The 13,052-nt window shown below is 39.9% G+C and overlaps 1 protein-coding gene across 3 annotated transcripts in view; it reads left to right on the top strand.

Moving 5' to 3' along the window:
• Window positions 1-13,052, top strand: part of dpp10 (dipeptidyl peptidase like 10) — a 124,593-nt gene that overhangs the window by 75,457 nt on the left and 36,084 nt on the right. For all 3 annotated transcript variants that reach the window (XM_077616607.1, XM_077616608.1, XM_077616609.1), the window contains 4 exons: window positions 2,948-3,000; window positions 8,403-8,484; window positions 9,432-9,552; window positions 12,364-12,518. In XM_077616607.1, coding sequence (XP_077472733.1) covers window positions 2,948-3,000; window positions 8,403-8,484; window positions 9,432-9,552; window positions 12,364-12,518 — 411 coding nt within the window. The remainder of the gene's footprint in view (window positions 1-2,947; window positions 3,001-8,402; window positions 8,485-9,431; window positions 9,553-12,363; window positions 12,519-13,052) is intronic.

Genomic DNA, 13,052 nt, shown 5'->3' with positions numbered 1-13,052 from the left:
CCGGGTATTCCAGTTTCCTCCTACATTCCAAAAACATGCATAGTAGGCTGATTGGACACTGTAAATTGCCCCTAGGTATGAGTTTGAGCGTGAATGGTTGTCTGTCTCCTCGTGCCTTCCAATCAGCTGGCCACCGATTCAGGGTGTCCCCTGCCTCTGGCCCGGAGACAGCTGGGATTGGTTCCAGCACCCCCCGTGACCCTAATGAGGATAAAGCGGTTCAGAAAATGAATGAATTAATCAATTTTTGCACATCAGAAAGTCAAACTTTCATTCTGCAACTCAACATATTTTTAAAGTTATTAGTTTTGCAAAAATAGCAATCTTTTATGGAACAACGCTACATTTTATGAACCTATTTTTTTTTATGTTATTCTTAAAAGCAACCCGCGCTTTTGAAAGAGTTTTAGTAAGAAAATGCCCGATACTGTTTGAAATTCATGAGTCAATCAATAAGCCCATAGTGTCCTGACCAATAATTAGCTGCTCATCTATCACGCGTGCACGTATGTAATGTAATGCGTGCGCACTGGCCAAAGAAAGAGTGAAACCAAGTGTTGCAATTTTTTTTGGTTTTGGCGAGCAATAAATTATAATTTTTCATATGTACTGCAAAATTAATTCATATTACTAAAGTAAGCAATACATTATTCTTCATCAATTAATTGCAATTCATTTTCTACCAATAATTATTTTCCAAGCCCTGGTTTGGAAACCCTGGTCTAAATAAGAGGTGTGGACAAGATCTTTTTATCAGTGAGGAATGTCAACATCTCTTAACAGCACGTAAAACCTTAAGTATAGTGAACAAGAAGATAAGAACATAACAAGAATATGAACAGGACAAAAACAGGAACACACCAGATGTTCCCACAAGGGGCAGACAATGGTTTAATGGTTTAAGACTATGGTTTAAATAGACGAAGGTTGACAAAACCATGATGAACCGGTGGGTGACACAAGAGGCAGGCATTGGCTAAGACACAAGAGGGCAGATCACAACAACTCGCCAGTGGTCAACAGCTGTCCTTCGTAAATGGGCCCCTCTGCTAGATAAAACACAGTCTCAACTTTCCTACATACATTTTCCTCATTTTTGTTCTTGAGTATTTATACTGGTTACTAAATATTATGTCCCTTTGGTCCCTTTAGGTTACACTAAATTTGAGTTCATATTTTCTTAATGACAATGGGTACAATGATGAGACTGAATTCTAAAACAATAATAACTTTAAACAAGGCATCAGATGGATTAGAAAACAATATCTAATTCTCATAGGCCTACTTTTGTTCACTTCCAAAAATCAAAATTGTGTTTTTGTTACATTTTACAAAATTTTCTCCTGGGGGACAATACTTTTTTCAACTTTAGAAACGTCTCAATGAGGGAAGATGCTTGTAATAAACATGATTTCATTCATTATTCTCTTTAATGCTTGAGAGAGCACCTTCTTTTCCTAATATGGATTCTTTGGGTTTATACTATTGTATTGTTAGGTTTATGATGGAATAGGATCAAAAATAAAGAGTGTGTACAGTGGTACCTCGAGATACGAGCTTAATTCGTTCCGGGACTGAGCTCGTATGTCGATATTCTTGTAACGTGAACGAACGTTTACCATTGAAATGAACTAAAAACAAATTTATTCGCTCTAACCCTCTGAAAAAACACCAAAACAGGATATTGAATTGGAAAAAATGTTTTATTTCTTCTAATCGCCATCTATTAACAAAGTAACACATAACTAGTGGTTTAATATTACTAAAATGTGTATAATAGAACTAAAATTACATGGATTTCGCGGAGGGTACAGAGAGGGACATAGAGGCAGGCGGTGGGGGGTCGAATGGGGGAGACTTTTTGCACCGGTGAATCGTAATATAACATAAACAAATTTAAATTAACTTGGATTACGATGCAGACACACTCAAAAATAAGTTTAATCTAACCTTACACTAAACTTAATTCTAATTTTATTTTACATTTTTATACCTTCTCCTGTCCGGGTTGGCTGTTTGCCCCGCCTCCAACCTGACTTTTAGTATTGATGGGCTGTTTGCTGTTGTATTCCCTTCAAAATATTCTGAAAATGATGCACACAAATGTCCTCACAATCGGATAACGCACGACCACTTGCCAACGAGAAGTAGTCTTGAATTCGCGATCGATCCGCTAACGGGAGCTAACAGGCTAAGGGGGAAAAAACACTCAAAAAATGCAACGGTCCGTCCAGTGCTTGCAGAGACATTACAGAGAGGTATAGTTGCGACCAGAGATATTACACGAGGAGTTGCGGGGAGAGAGCCAGTGCCCCTGATGTTCTTATGAGCAGCCAACGAGAAGTGATATACTATACTCCTCGTATTAGCGATCGCTCCGGCATTCATGCTGAGTGACGAAAAAAAAACACTGAAAAAAATGCTACGCTCCGCCCAGTGCTCGTAGATATCTGTTATACACGAAAGAGATGCGGCAAAAAAGACAGTGCGCTACAATGATAAACAGCCTCTCATGTCTTGGCCACCTGGCTTTCTCGCATCTCGCAATTTTTCCCGTATCTAGAGATAATTATTTGCTCAAAATTGTACTCGTATCTCGAAATGCTCGTATGTAGGGGTGCTCGTATGTAGAGGTAGCACTGTACTGTGTTCCTCAGCAATGATGGAGACATATTATCATGTCAGGTTGAGCTTTTACAAAAGTAAAGCACACAGCAATGGCTTTTGCAGGATGCAATTGTATCACAGCTGTCACCCGTGCAAATTGCATTGTCTACAGATTCAATCGCTGTAAGCAGTGAGCAGTCTGTTTGATGCCTTATTCCTTTTCATATTTTGTAGGATGATGTCATTATAGATGGCACTGCAGCTTTTTCATAAATATATGTGTGTCCTCTTTTCTTCTTTCTCCTTCTGTTTATTGTACTCTGTGTTTATTTTACTCCAGGTTTACAGACATTCCTACATGGCTTCCTACAGCATCTACAATATTCGCACACGGTAATGCTATTTCATGGATGCTATTTCACTCATTTGCATGACGATTTTTACTGAAAGGTGCCCAGAATATAATTTTCAAGCCATTTTAGTTGATCCTTTGTGTTTCTGTAAAGGCCTGTTTCTCTTTAATATGCTTCTGAGTGTATCATTTCAAAATGTCAATATGAACTCTTTGCTCTTATTGGCCATCGGTGGAGTGGGTCTGTCGGTGGGAACCTCATGGGCGAAAGCAATACTTGTGGTGACTTTGACACATTTTGGAAACGCAGGCTCTAAAGTTCTTCAATCACACCAAGCTTCACTATTGTACAATTATACAAAAATAAAAGACAGTGGTACCCCGACTTATGAATGCTTTTACATACAAAGTATTCAGGTTACGAAAAGCTTTGATGGGAAACATTTTGTTCCAAGATACAAAAAAACATTCCAAGATAACTTGGAATGTCTTTTTGTATCTTGCAACAAAATGTTTTTCCATCATAATTTATATAACGTAATTTCACTTCGTGTATCTGGTATTTGTAGTTTTTTTACATTGTCATGCTACTGTTGCTTTCCCCATTGGCTATCTCTCAACACCTTGCTAGCCTCTCATTCGCTAGCAGGAATCTGCATCTCCATGATGAAGAAACCAAGGTTAGCACGCTGGAGGTGGACAAGGTTAGCTTGTGCAGGGTGGCGGCCACTGGGTCCGACGGGAGCAGGTGCCAACCCGACCCAAAAATGGCTCGCTCATTACATGATTTTAATAAAAAAAACAGCACAGATAATACACTCATACACTATATAGAGCAGGGGTCCCCAAACTTTTTCTTGTGAGGGCCACATAACTTTTCCCTTCTCTGATGGGGGGCCGGTGTCAGTTTGTAACAGAAAAAGTGTGACGATCGTAGGGGAGCTTAATTTTTTTTTATTGTTTTCCAGAAAGCCACACACAACCAAATAACCCTTTCCAGGTTCTTTACAGAAAAAAAGTCAGGAAACATATAATAACACTATTAATGAAATAAATAATAACTAAATAATCCTCTCTGAGTTCTTCACAGAAAAAACAGGAAATAAATAACACTATTTATGAAATAAATAATAACTAAATAACTCTCTCTGGGTTCTTCATAGAAAAAAAAAGCCATGGAACATTAACTTTCTGTTGTGCCATGCACAATCTTCTCCCTTTGCTCTGAAGTTTATGCACGACACCACAACCGTCATTACAGAATCCCACGTCAACATTTTGCAGCACAGTGCTTGGTGGTGAATTTGGCAGTGGACTCGTAGCGGGGCGGTGAGACCCCTTTTTTCCAACTCCCGGTTCATGCGTCCCATTATTAGACCGCGAGTTTCGGCCACCATGCTAGGAGCCCCGTCAGTCGTGATGCTAGCTAGCTTTGACCAGTCCAGGTCCAACTTCTCCATGGTTTGGCACACTTTGTCAAAAATATCCTCTCCTGTTGTAGTCCCTTTGAGACTTTGGAGGGCTGCCAGATCCTCGCAAATCTCAAAGTTTGCGCTAACTCCACGAATAAAAATGAGCAGTTGCGCTGTGTCTTGCACGTCCGTGCTTTCATCCAGTGCTAATGAAAAAAAGTCAAATTATTTCGTCTTCTGCTGCAGCTGGGCATATACATTACTCCCGATTTCTTCAACGCGTCTGGTCATTGTACTCACCGACAGACTTACGGCATTAAATGCATCTTTCTTCTCGGGACACACCTCCTCCGCGACAGTATTCATACATTTCTTAACAAACTCTCCGTCAGTGAAAGGCTTACCGCTGCTTGCTATCAATTTAGCAACCCAAAAGCTGGCCCGGACGGATGCCTGGTTCTGCTGAGATAGTAGTCCACTTTTTCGCTTTGAGAGTTTGTCTGCTCGTATTTGGCCTTGCAATCTATCGTACTTGTCTTTGTGACGGGATTCATAGTGTCGGCAAAGATTGTATTCTTTGAATACCGCCACCGTCTCTTGACAAATGAGACAAACAGCCTTTTCTTTGCATTGAACAAAAAAATAATCGTTTGTCCACTACAGGTTAAATACCCTGCATTCTGAATCAATTTTTCTCTCACCTAACTTTTTCGCCATTATTCCGTTCTCAAACAGGTTGCAGTTTTAATATGCTTGAATAGTCCGCGATGGTCCCAGGGCTCCGCCCTCACCTGCGATCGTCCAGATGTCTCGGTAACACTGCTCGTGCATGCAACGGTGGACGTGCCCGCATGCATCAAAGGGAAACACTCTCCCCGCGCGTGTCACCAAAGAAGCAATGCAAAGCCCCGCTTTACTGGAATGATTTGTGGGCTCAGCAGGGGTGCAATGAACCAAACACAAGATTAAAATGTCCCAGTCTTCAAGGCCAAATAGGGAAAAAAAATCCGATAGCGTCTCTGGTATTGTTCAGAGGGCTGGTCCAAATGTGCCGGCGGGCCGCAAAAAAAATAAAAATAAAAAAATAAAAAAATAAAAAAAAATCAGATAGCGTCTCTGGTATTGTTCAGAGGGCCGGTCCAAATGTGCCGGCGGGCCGTATCCGGCCCGCGGGCCGTAGTTTGGTGACCCCTGATATAGAGTATGGGTCAATAATCTTGGGCACCCCTTATTTATGTGTTTTCTTTATTATCTGTACCACTTATCGTGACATGGGTTGTGGGGGTGGGGGATGCTGGAGCCTACCCCAGCAAACTATGGGCACCAGGCTGGCGACACCCTTAATTGGTCAGTCGCAGGACACAAGGTGACGGACAACCACTAATGCTCACACCCATACATAGGGACAAATGAGAGTGATAAACCAGTTTACCATGCATGTTTTGAGGATGTGGGAGGAAACCCACGCAAGCCAGGTGAGAACATGCAAATTCCACACAGGAAGGTACGAACCTGGGATTGGACCCTCGATTTCAGAACACTTAGAACAGTTAGGCTGATACGATAACCACTCATTCACAATATACATAATACATGTAAGGGGTAGTAAGCGGTGTACAACCTGAATGGGTTGTCAGCCAATCAGGGCACATGTAGACTAAAAGCCACACAGAGCCTACCATGCATGTTTTTGCGATATGTGAGGAAGCCGGAGTACAGTGGTACCTCGAGATACGAGCTTAATGCGTTCCGGAACTGAGCTCGTATGTCGATTTACTTGAATCTCAAATGAACGTTTCCCATAGAAATGAACTAAAAACAAATTAATTTGTTCCAACCCTCTGAAAAAAACACCCTAAACAGGATATTGAATTGGAAAAACATTTTTATTTGTTCTAATTCGCCATCTATTAACAGAGTAACAAATAACTAGTGGTTACGATGTTTAATAGTACTAAAATTAGACGGATTTCGTGGAGGGGAGAAAGAGAGGGACAAAAAGAGAGAGAGGGGGAGAGGAAAATACTTTTTGCAACGCAACGCGCTCGTAACATAACATAAACAAATTTAAATGAACTTGGATTACGATACAGACACACTCAAAAATAAATGTAATCTAACCTTACACTAAACTTAATTCTAATTTTGTTTTACATTTTTATACCTTTATTCTGTCCGGCTGGCTCTATTTGCCCCGCCTCCACCCTGACTTTCAGCTGCAGCTAAAAGCAACCTATCGAGGGTTGTTTGCTTTGTTTTCCCTTCAAAATATTCCGAAAATGATGCACACAAATGTCCTCACAATACGATAACGCACGACCACTTGCCAACGAGAAGTAGTATATACTCCTCTAGTATTATCGAGCAAGCTCCGCCATTCTGCACTGACTAACAGGAAGAAAAAAATGCAACGCTCCGCCCAGTGCTTGTAGAGACATTGCACGAGGGAGTTGCGACGGAAAAGACAGTGCCCATGATGTTCTTATGAGCAGCCTCTCGCGTCCGCTGTATGCTCGTATATCAAAATTTGTTTCGTATCTCAAGATGAATATTTGCTCAAAATTTTACTCGTATCTCAAATTGCTCGTATGTCGGGGCACTCGTATGTCGAGGTATTACTGTACATGGAGAGAACCCACACAGGCACTGGAAGACTGTGCAAACGCTACACAGCTAGAGGCTAACACAGCCAACTTTGGGCACCAGACCAGGGAGACCCTGAATTGGTGGCCAGCCAATCGCAGGGCACAAGGAAAAGATAAGCCATTCATGCTAACATCCATACAATTAAGAGTGTTCACTCAGCCTACCATGCATGATTTTGAAATATGGGAGGAAACCAGAGTACCCGGAGAAAACCCATGCAGGCACGTGGAACACTCATTCTATTGTTAGAACAGGCTCACGGCCTTTGATTCTACGTTTCTGATAAATATGGAACGCATAGTTAGGCTTCTTAAATTAACATTGTCATGAAAAGGTCTGGTTTAGTTCTTTTATCAAAATTAGAAGCAAAAGAATGTTAATCATAATTTGCTAGGTGCCATAAGGAAGTATAAAATATCAAAAATGTGTAAAATATAAATCTGTTATACGTTGAAAAAAATGACTTTACTAATGTTTTAGAAAATATTGTAAGGGTTCATTCATTCATTCATTTTCTGAACTGCTTATCCTCACAAGGGCCACGGGGGGTGTCTAAGTCTATCCTAGCTGATTTCGAGGGAACACCCTGAATCGGTGGACGTAGTACAACCATTCACACTCGCAACTTAGAGTGTCGCACTCACCTACCATGCATGTCTTTGAAATGTGGGAGGAAACCGGAGTACCTGGAGAAAACCCACGGAGGCCCAGGGAGAAAATGGGGTCTGATCTTGATTTTCCTCTTTTATTTTTACAATTTTTATTTTTTTTAATGGAAACATAAGAAAAGTAGTTTATTTGGATTCACATATGAAGGAAATAATAATGAAGACATTTATATCAGTGAATGCACTAACTCTTGTACTCAACACTTTTCTTGGTCAGTAATTGGCACAGTAGACCCCAGCATACAAATATACTTAATCAATATTTAATAAAATAAATGCACTAAAATACAGAAAAATCTATCAAAGAAATCCAATGAATGTATAAAAATGACTACACCGTAGCACAGAAATGATTATTTTTTAAAGTGTAAACAAGGTTTTGAAAAAAAGGCCAAATTTAATAAACTGCCTTTAGAGAGGTAATAAACAGACCCGCTTTTGTGTGTTGAAATACCACGATGCAATTTTCGTTATAACAAGGTTTGCAGGACCAACAGAATGCATTTGATATTGTATCGCATTTAAAGTAAAATGCTATCATTTATCAAACTTTCACTCTTTATGAGATACTTTTCACTATCTGCCGAGCTGTAGTCATGTGGCATATCAATTATGTTTGATCAGCAAAATTGAACTTACTTTTAAATGTTGCATGATCTCTATAATAAAATTGGTCGAGACTAGTATTGATTGTTTTTGTTGTTGTTTTATTGCCAGGGAGGTTTGGGAGCTGGACCCTCCTGAGGTGGTCAACTCAGTCCTGCAGTATGCGGCCTGGGGAGTGCAAGGCCAACAGTTGGTTAGAATTTTTTTAATTCATTCATTCATTCATTTTATGATCTGCTTATCCTCACAAGGGTAGAAGGGGTGCTGGAGCCAATTCCAGCTAACTATGAGCACCAGGCGGGGGACACCCTGAATCGGTGGCCAGCTAATCGCACAGCAGGAGACAGACAACCATTCGTCCTCACAGTCATACATAGGGGCAATTAAGTGTCCAACAAGCCTACCTTGCATGTTTTTGAGATGTGAGAGAAAACCAGAGTACCTGGAGAAAACCCACACAAGCCAAGATGGAGCATACAGACTCCTCACAATGAGCACCAACCAGGGATCGAACCCTCGACCCTAGAATTCTGAGGCTGACGCGCTAACCACGGGCCACCGTTTTTTATTTAATTGCATTAATTAAATTTCCTTCAACTTTTTAACATATTGCTGTTGATATGCCTTATTTAAATCATTTTTATTTAGTGCAATATGGTGAAAACTGTTTTAATAGAATGCGTTTGACTCAAGTAACAGTTCAACCATTTATTAATTATCCATGCCACTTATCCTCACAAGAGTCACAAAGGTACTGAAGTATATCCCAGCCCACTGTAGGTAGGAGACAGGGCACACTGTTTATTCATTCATTCATCTTCCATCCCGCACATCATTGTAAGGTTGCGGGGGTCGCTGGAGCCTATCCCAGCTGACTTCGGGCAAAAGGCATACTGGTCTAGTCGCCTATACTGGTCGCCAGGCAGCTGTCGAGCATACAGAAAGACAGACGACCATTCATACACACAATCATACCGCTACCAGCAGGAATCGAGACCGCGGCTGCCTGCACCAAAGTTAGGCGAGTGAACCACTACGCCATAAGGCAACACTCTGAACTTTTTTTCTAGCCAATTGCAGGGGATAAGGTCATTTTAACGAAGTGACTAACACCTCTCAAAATATTGTTTGTTTTTTCAGCTCTACATTTTTGAAAATAACATCTACTATCAGTCTGATGTTAAAAGTAACTCTCTTCGGCTGACATCCTCAGGAAAGGACGGGGTCATATTTAATGGGATTGCTGACTGGCTTTATGAAGGTAGTGCTTTTTCATCTTGTTTTCAATATGGCTTTATTCAATATGAGCTAACAGACTACAATTCAGCAATATTTAGCTATGTATATTTATCTTCACACTTGCTACTGTTGTATGTATTTATTTGGGTTTTAGGTGAAGTTTAGGGAAGTGCAACTACCGTGTTTACTCGCATATAAGCCGCTTTTGTCGGACAAAAATTATGATGACTGAATCGAAGGTACGGCTTATATGCGCATAAAACCACGACAAAAATGCAATTTGACAGCGCCGTGACACGATGACGCAACACGATGTTGTCACGACAAAATGGCGCCCATGCGTGCACCGATACGATCATTCATTTCAAAATAGAGAAAAGATAAACAGATAAAACGCTAAACAAAATTTATTTTGACGTCTATGAATGAAATTCATGAAAAAAAACGTATCTTGCATAAAACGCAAAATGTTCACTGCTCGCTCGGGGCGCAGCCATCTTGGTGAGGTCGGGGCGCAGCCATTTAGCGAGGTCGGGGCACGGCCATCTTAGGGAGGTCGGGGCGCAGCCATCTTAGTGAATTTGGAGCGCTGACGTCTACATTTTTTTCATCAGACGGTAGTAGCCTTGATTTTGAAATAAAACTAAATTCCACCTTGATCTTTTTTCATTTTATTTCTTGTTCGAAAGTGACAACTATTGGAGTAATATGAACCATCGAAAGAATTGAGATATTTTGACATTAGAAGCAATATGGCTGCCACAACATCTTAAACTTCTGGTAAGAAAAATTTAATTTTTGTCATTAGAAAGCATCAGGTTCTCATCAAGATAGACTTAGTTCTTTTTTCAAATTGAATAATTTGATCTTTTACATTTACAAAGACAGGCATGTTAACTTCCTTATGATATTGACCCTAATAATGTGCTTTTGATTCATACAGGATCTCAGAAATACCACTTGTAATGACTTTTCTTAAGATTTTCCCTTCAAAGTAACACATTTGTACTCCCTATTAAAACCATGAATATGGAGGGGAAATCATTGGGAATCAGCAGGGCGGCTTATACGCTAGAAATTGTAAAATTCAAAAATGTCAAGGCAATTTTCAGGGTGCGGCTTATACGTGCAGGCGGCTTATATGCGAGTAAATACGGTAGGCATACAGCAGTGGTTCCCAAACTATCTTATCTGACGCCCCCTTCTTGCTTCCAGTAGACCCGCACGCCCCCCCCCCCCCGCCCACTTCCTCTTTTGCTCATGTGAACTTATTTTATTTGATTGCGTTTATTTCTTAGCATTGTTCAGGAAAACAGATCTCTGTTTGTATTAAATTTTAATAGTGAAAGCCACTCAAATATGTGCTCGGGTTGCGAGATTGTGACGAGTCGCTCAGTAGCGTCAGTGTGGTTAGTATCAGTGATGCGTTCAAAACGTGTAACAAAAACTAGCTTAATAGAAAACGGGTTGGACCGTTGGAGTGACTGCTATAATCATATTTTGCATGTATTTAATGGCAGATATTTGTTCTTTGATTTTATTATTCTTATAATCTATTTAAACATTTTTTTAAGCAGATGACTTCACGCCCCCCTTGAATTCTCTACGCCTCCCTAGGGGGGGCGCGCCCCCCAGTTTGGGAACCACTGGCCTACAGCATAAATTCATGTGCTCGAATCAGATGGGGGGCGGTCTGGTACACAGGCTTCCTTAAGCAAACATCTACAGTAATCCCTCAATTATCCCGGTTAATGTAGACCAGACATGGCCGCGATAAACGAAAAACCGCCAAGTAGGGTCACCCCTATGTATTTATTATATATATATATATATATATATATATATATATATATATATATATATATATATATATATATATATATATATATATATATATATATATATATAATTTTTTTTTTAAAAAATTTAACTTCAGTGCTGAGTCCAAGTAGCAAGCAGAGGACAGGGGAGTGGCTTCCGCTTGCAAGTTTTAGCGTGGATTTTCACATTTTTATGAATTAAAAAAAGGGAAAAAAATTCCCACGGAAAAAATCTGCGATGTAGTGAAACCGCAAATGTTGAAGCCGCGATATTCAAGGGATTACTGTACTTGTGGTCGAGAGTCATATATATTTTTTTAAGACAGGCAGATAAATTACTAACGCAAGTGGTAAAGTCCTGCAAGGCTAATTTCATTGGGTGTCAGGGATGAGCTAAATTAGCAGGTTAATTGTCCATGTATATACTACTCATGCACTTATTTTGCATCACGCCATTTTTCCAGAGTGATTTTTTGAAGTACATGCCATGACATTGTTTTTTGATTGTTTGTTTGTTTATATTATGATGGTAATCTGTAGTCTATTGGCTGCTTTAACTCATAAAAGAGGCAATTTTCCCTCAAATTGGCAGCATAAATTTACGTTTAACCTTTATGAATAGTGCAGCATTACTGTATCACCAGTAAAATGCCTATTTTCCACAATGAGTAGCTTTAACCACTGTGACCACTTGTCCACATAAAATATTCTTGGATAAAATGCATCAGAGCGATGAAAGGGATACCTAGTCTCTTCGGCACACTATCACCTCTAGGTCTTATTGGCTTAATTAAAGGAAGAGACACAAACTAAATTGGGTGGATTAGTTAATGTTGTCAAATGTCGTCAGACAGATCGTTCGCTTGAATAAAAACAGCGAAAACAACAGGAGTGCAAACACTGACTAATGTGTTTATTATGGGAAAGATTGCTTTCACACTGCCTAACCTCTATTTAAGTATGAAGACATTTTGAATACATTCAAATAGTGATAGACAATCATGTCCTTGCAGAGGAAATTCTTCAGACCCATGTGGCACATTGGTGGTCACCAGATGGAGAGAGATTGGCCTTTCTAGTTGTTAATGATAGTCAGGTTCCCAACATGGCTTTGCCTCGATTTACTGGCATGACTTACCCCAAAGGAAAACAGTATCCGTACCCCAAGGTAAGTCTGGCACATTCTTCTTATAGATTCACAATCATGATAGGTTTCTGTTACAATATAGTGTTTATTTGGGAGTACATCACATTTCAGGCAGGAGTTCATATTATATTTGAAAGACACAATTTGCACAATTATGTCTCATTGTGCACATACTGTTTTATAGCAATTGGATGTTTCCTTTTCCCTTTCATGTGTTTTTAAGGCAAACAGGTGATTAAAGCGAGAACACCTATTGTAATCAGTCACTCCCTTTCTTAGACAAAGGAAGGACAGCTTTTACATACTTACAAGCTCTACCTCCCACTTACCCTCCAAAGTCCATTAGTATCCCAGTCAAGTATATAGCAAAAATCCCTAAAGGAAGGTTTCTTAGGTACATTGGCATTCATTTTTTTTCAAGAGGATGAAAACAAATGTCTGTTCTACATGGCAGCATTTTAAATTTTATTAAGTAAGCAGTACTATATAAAATTGGGGAGTAAAATATGTGTCAAATGTTTGAACCTATGCAAATCAGGAAATGCAATTTCCAAA

This window comes from Stigmatopora argus, chromosome 13, assembly GCF_051989625.1.
Source record: "Stigmatopora argus isolate UIUO_Sarg chromosome 13, RoL_Sarg_1.0, whole genome shotgun sequence".
Lineage (NCBI taxonomy): Eukaryota > Metazoa > Chordata > Actinopteri > Syngnathiformes > Syngnathidae > Stigmatopora > Stigmatopora argus.
Note: the sequence above shows the minus strand (reverse complement) of the source record. Positions and strands in the feature narration are given on the sequence as shown.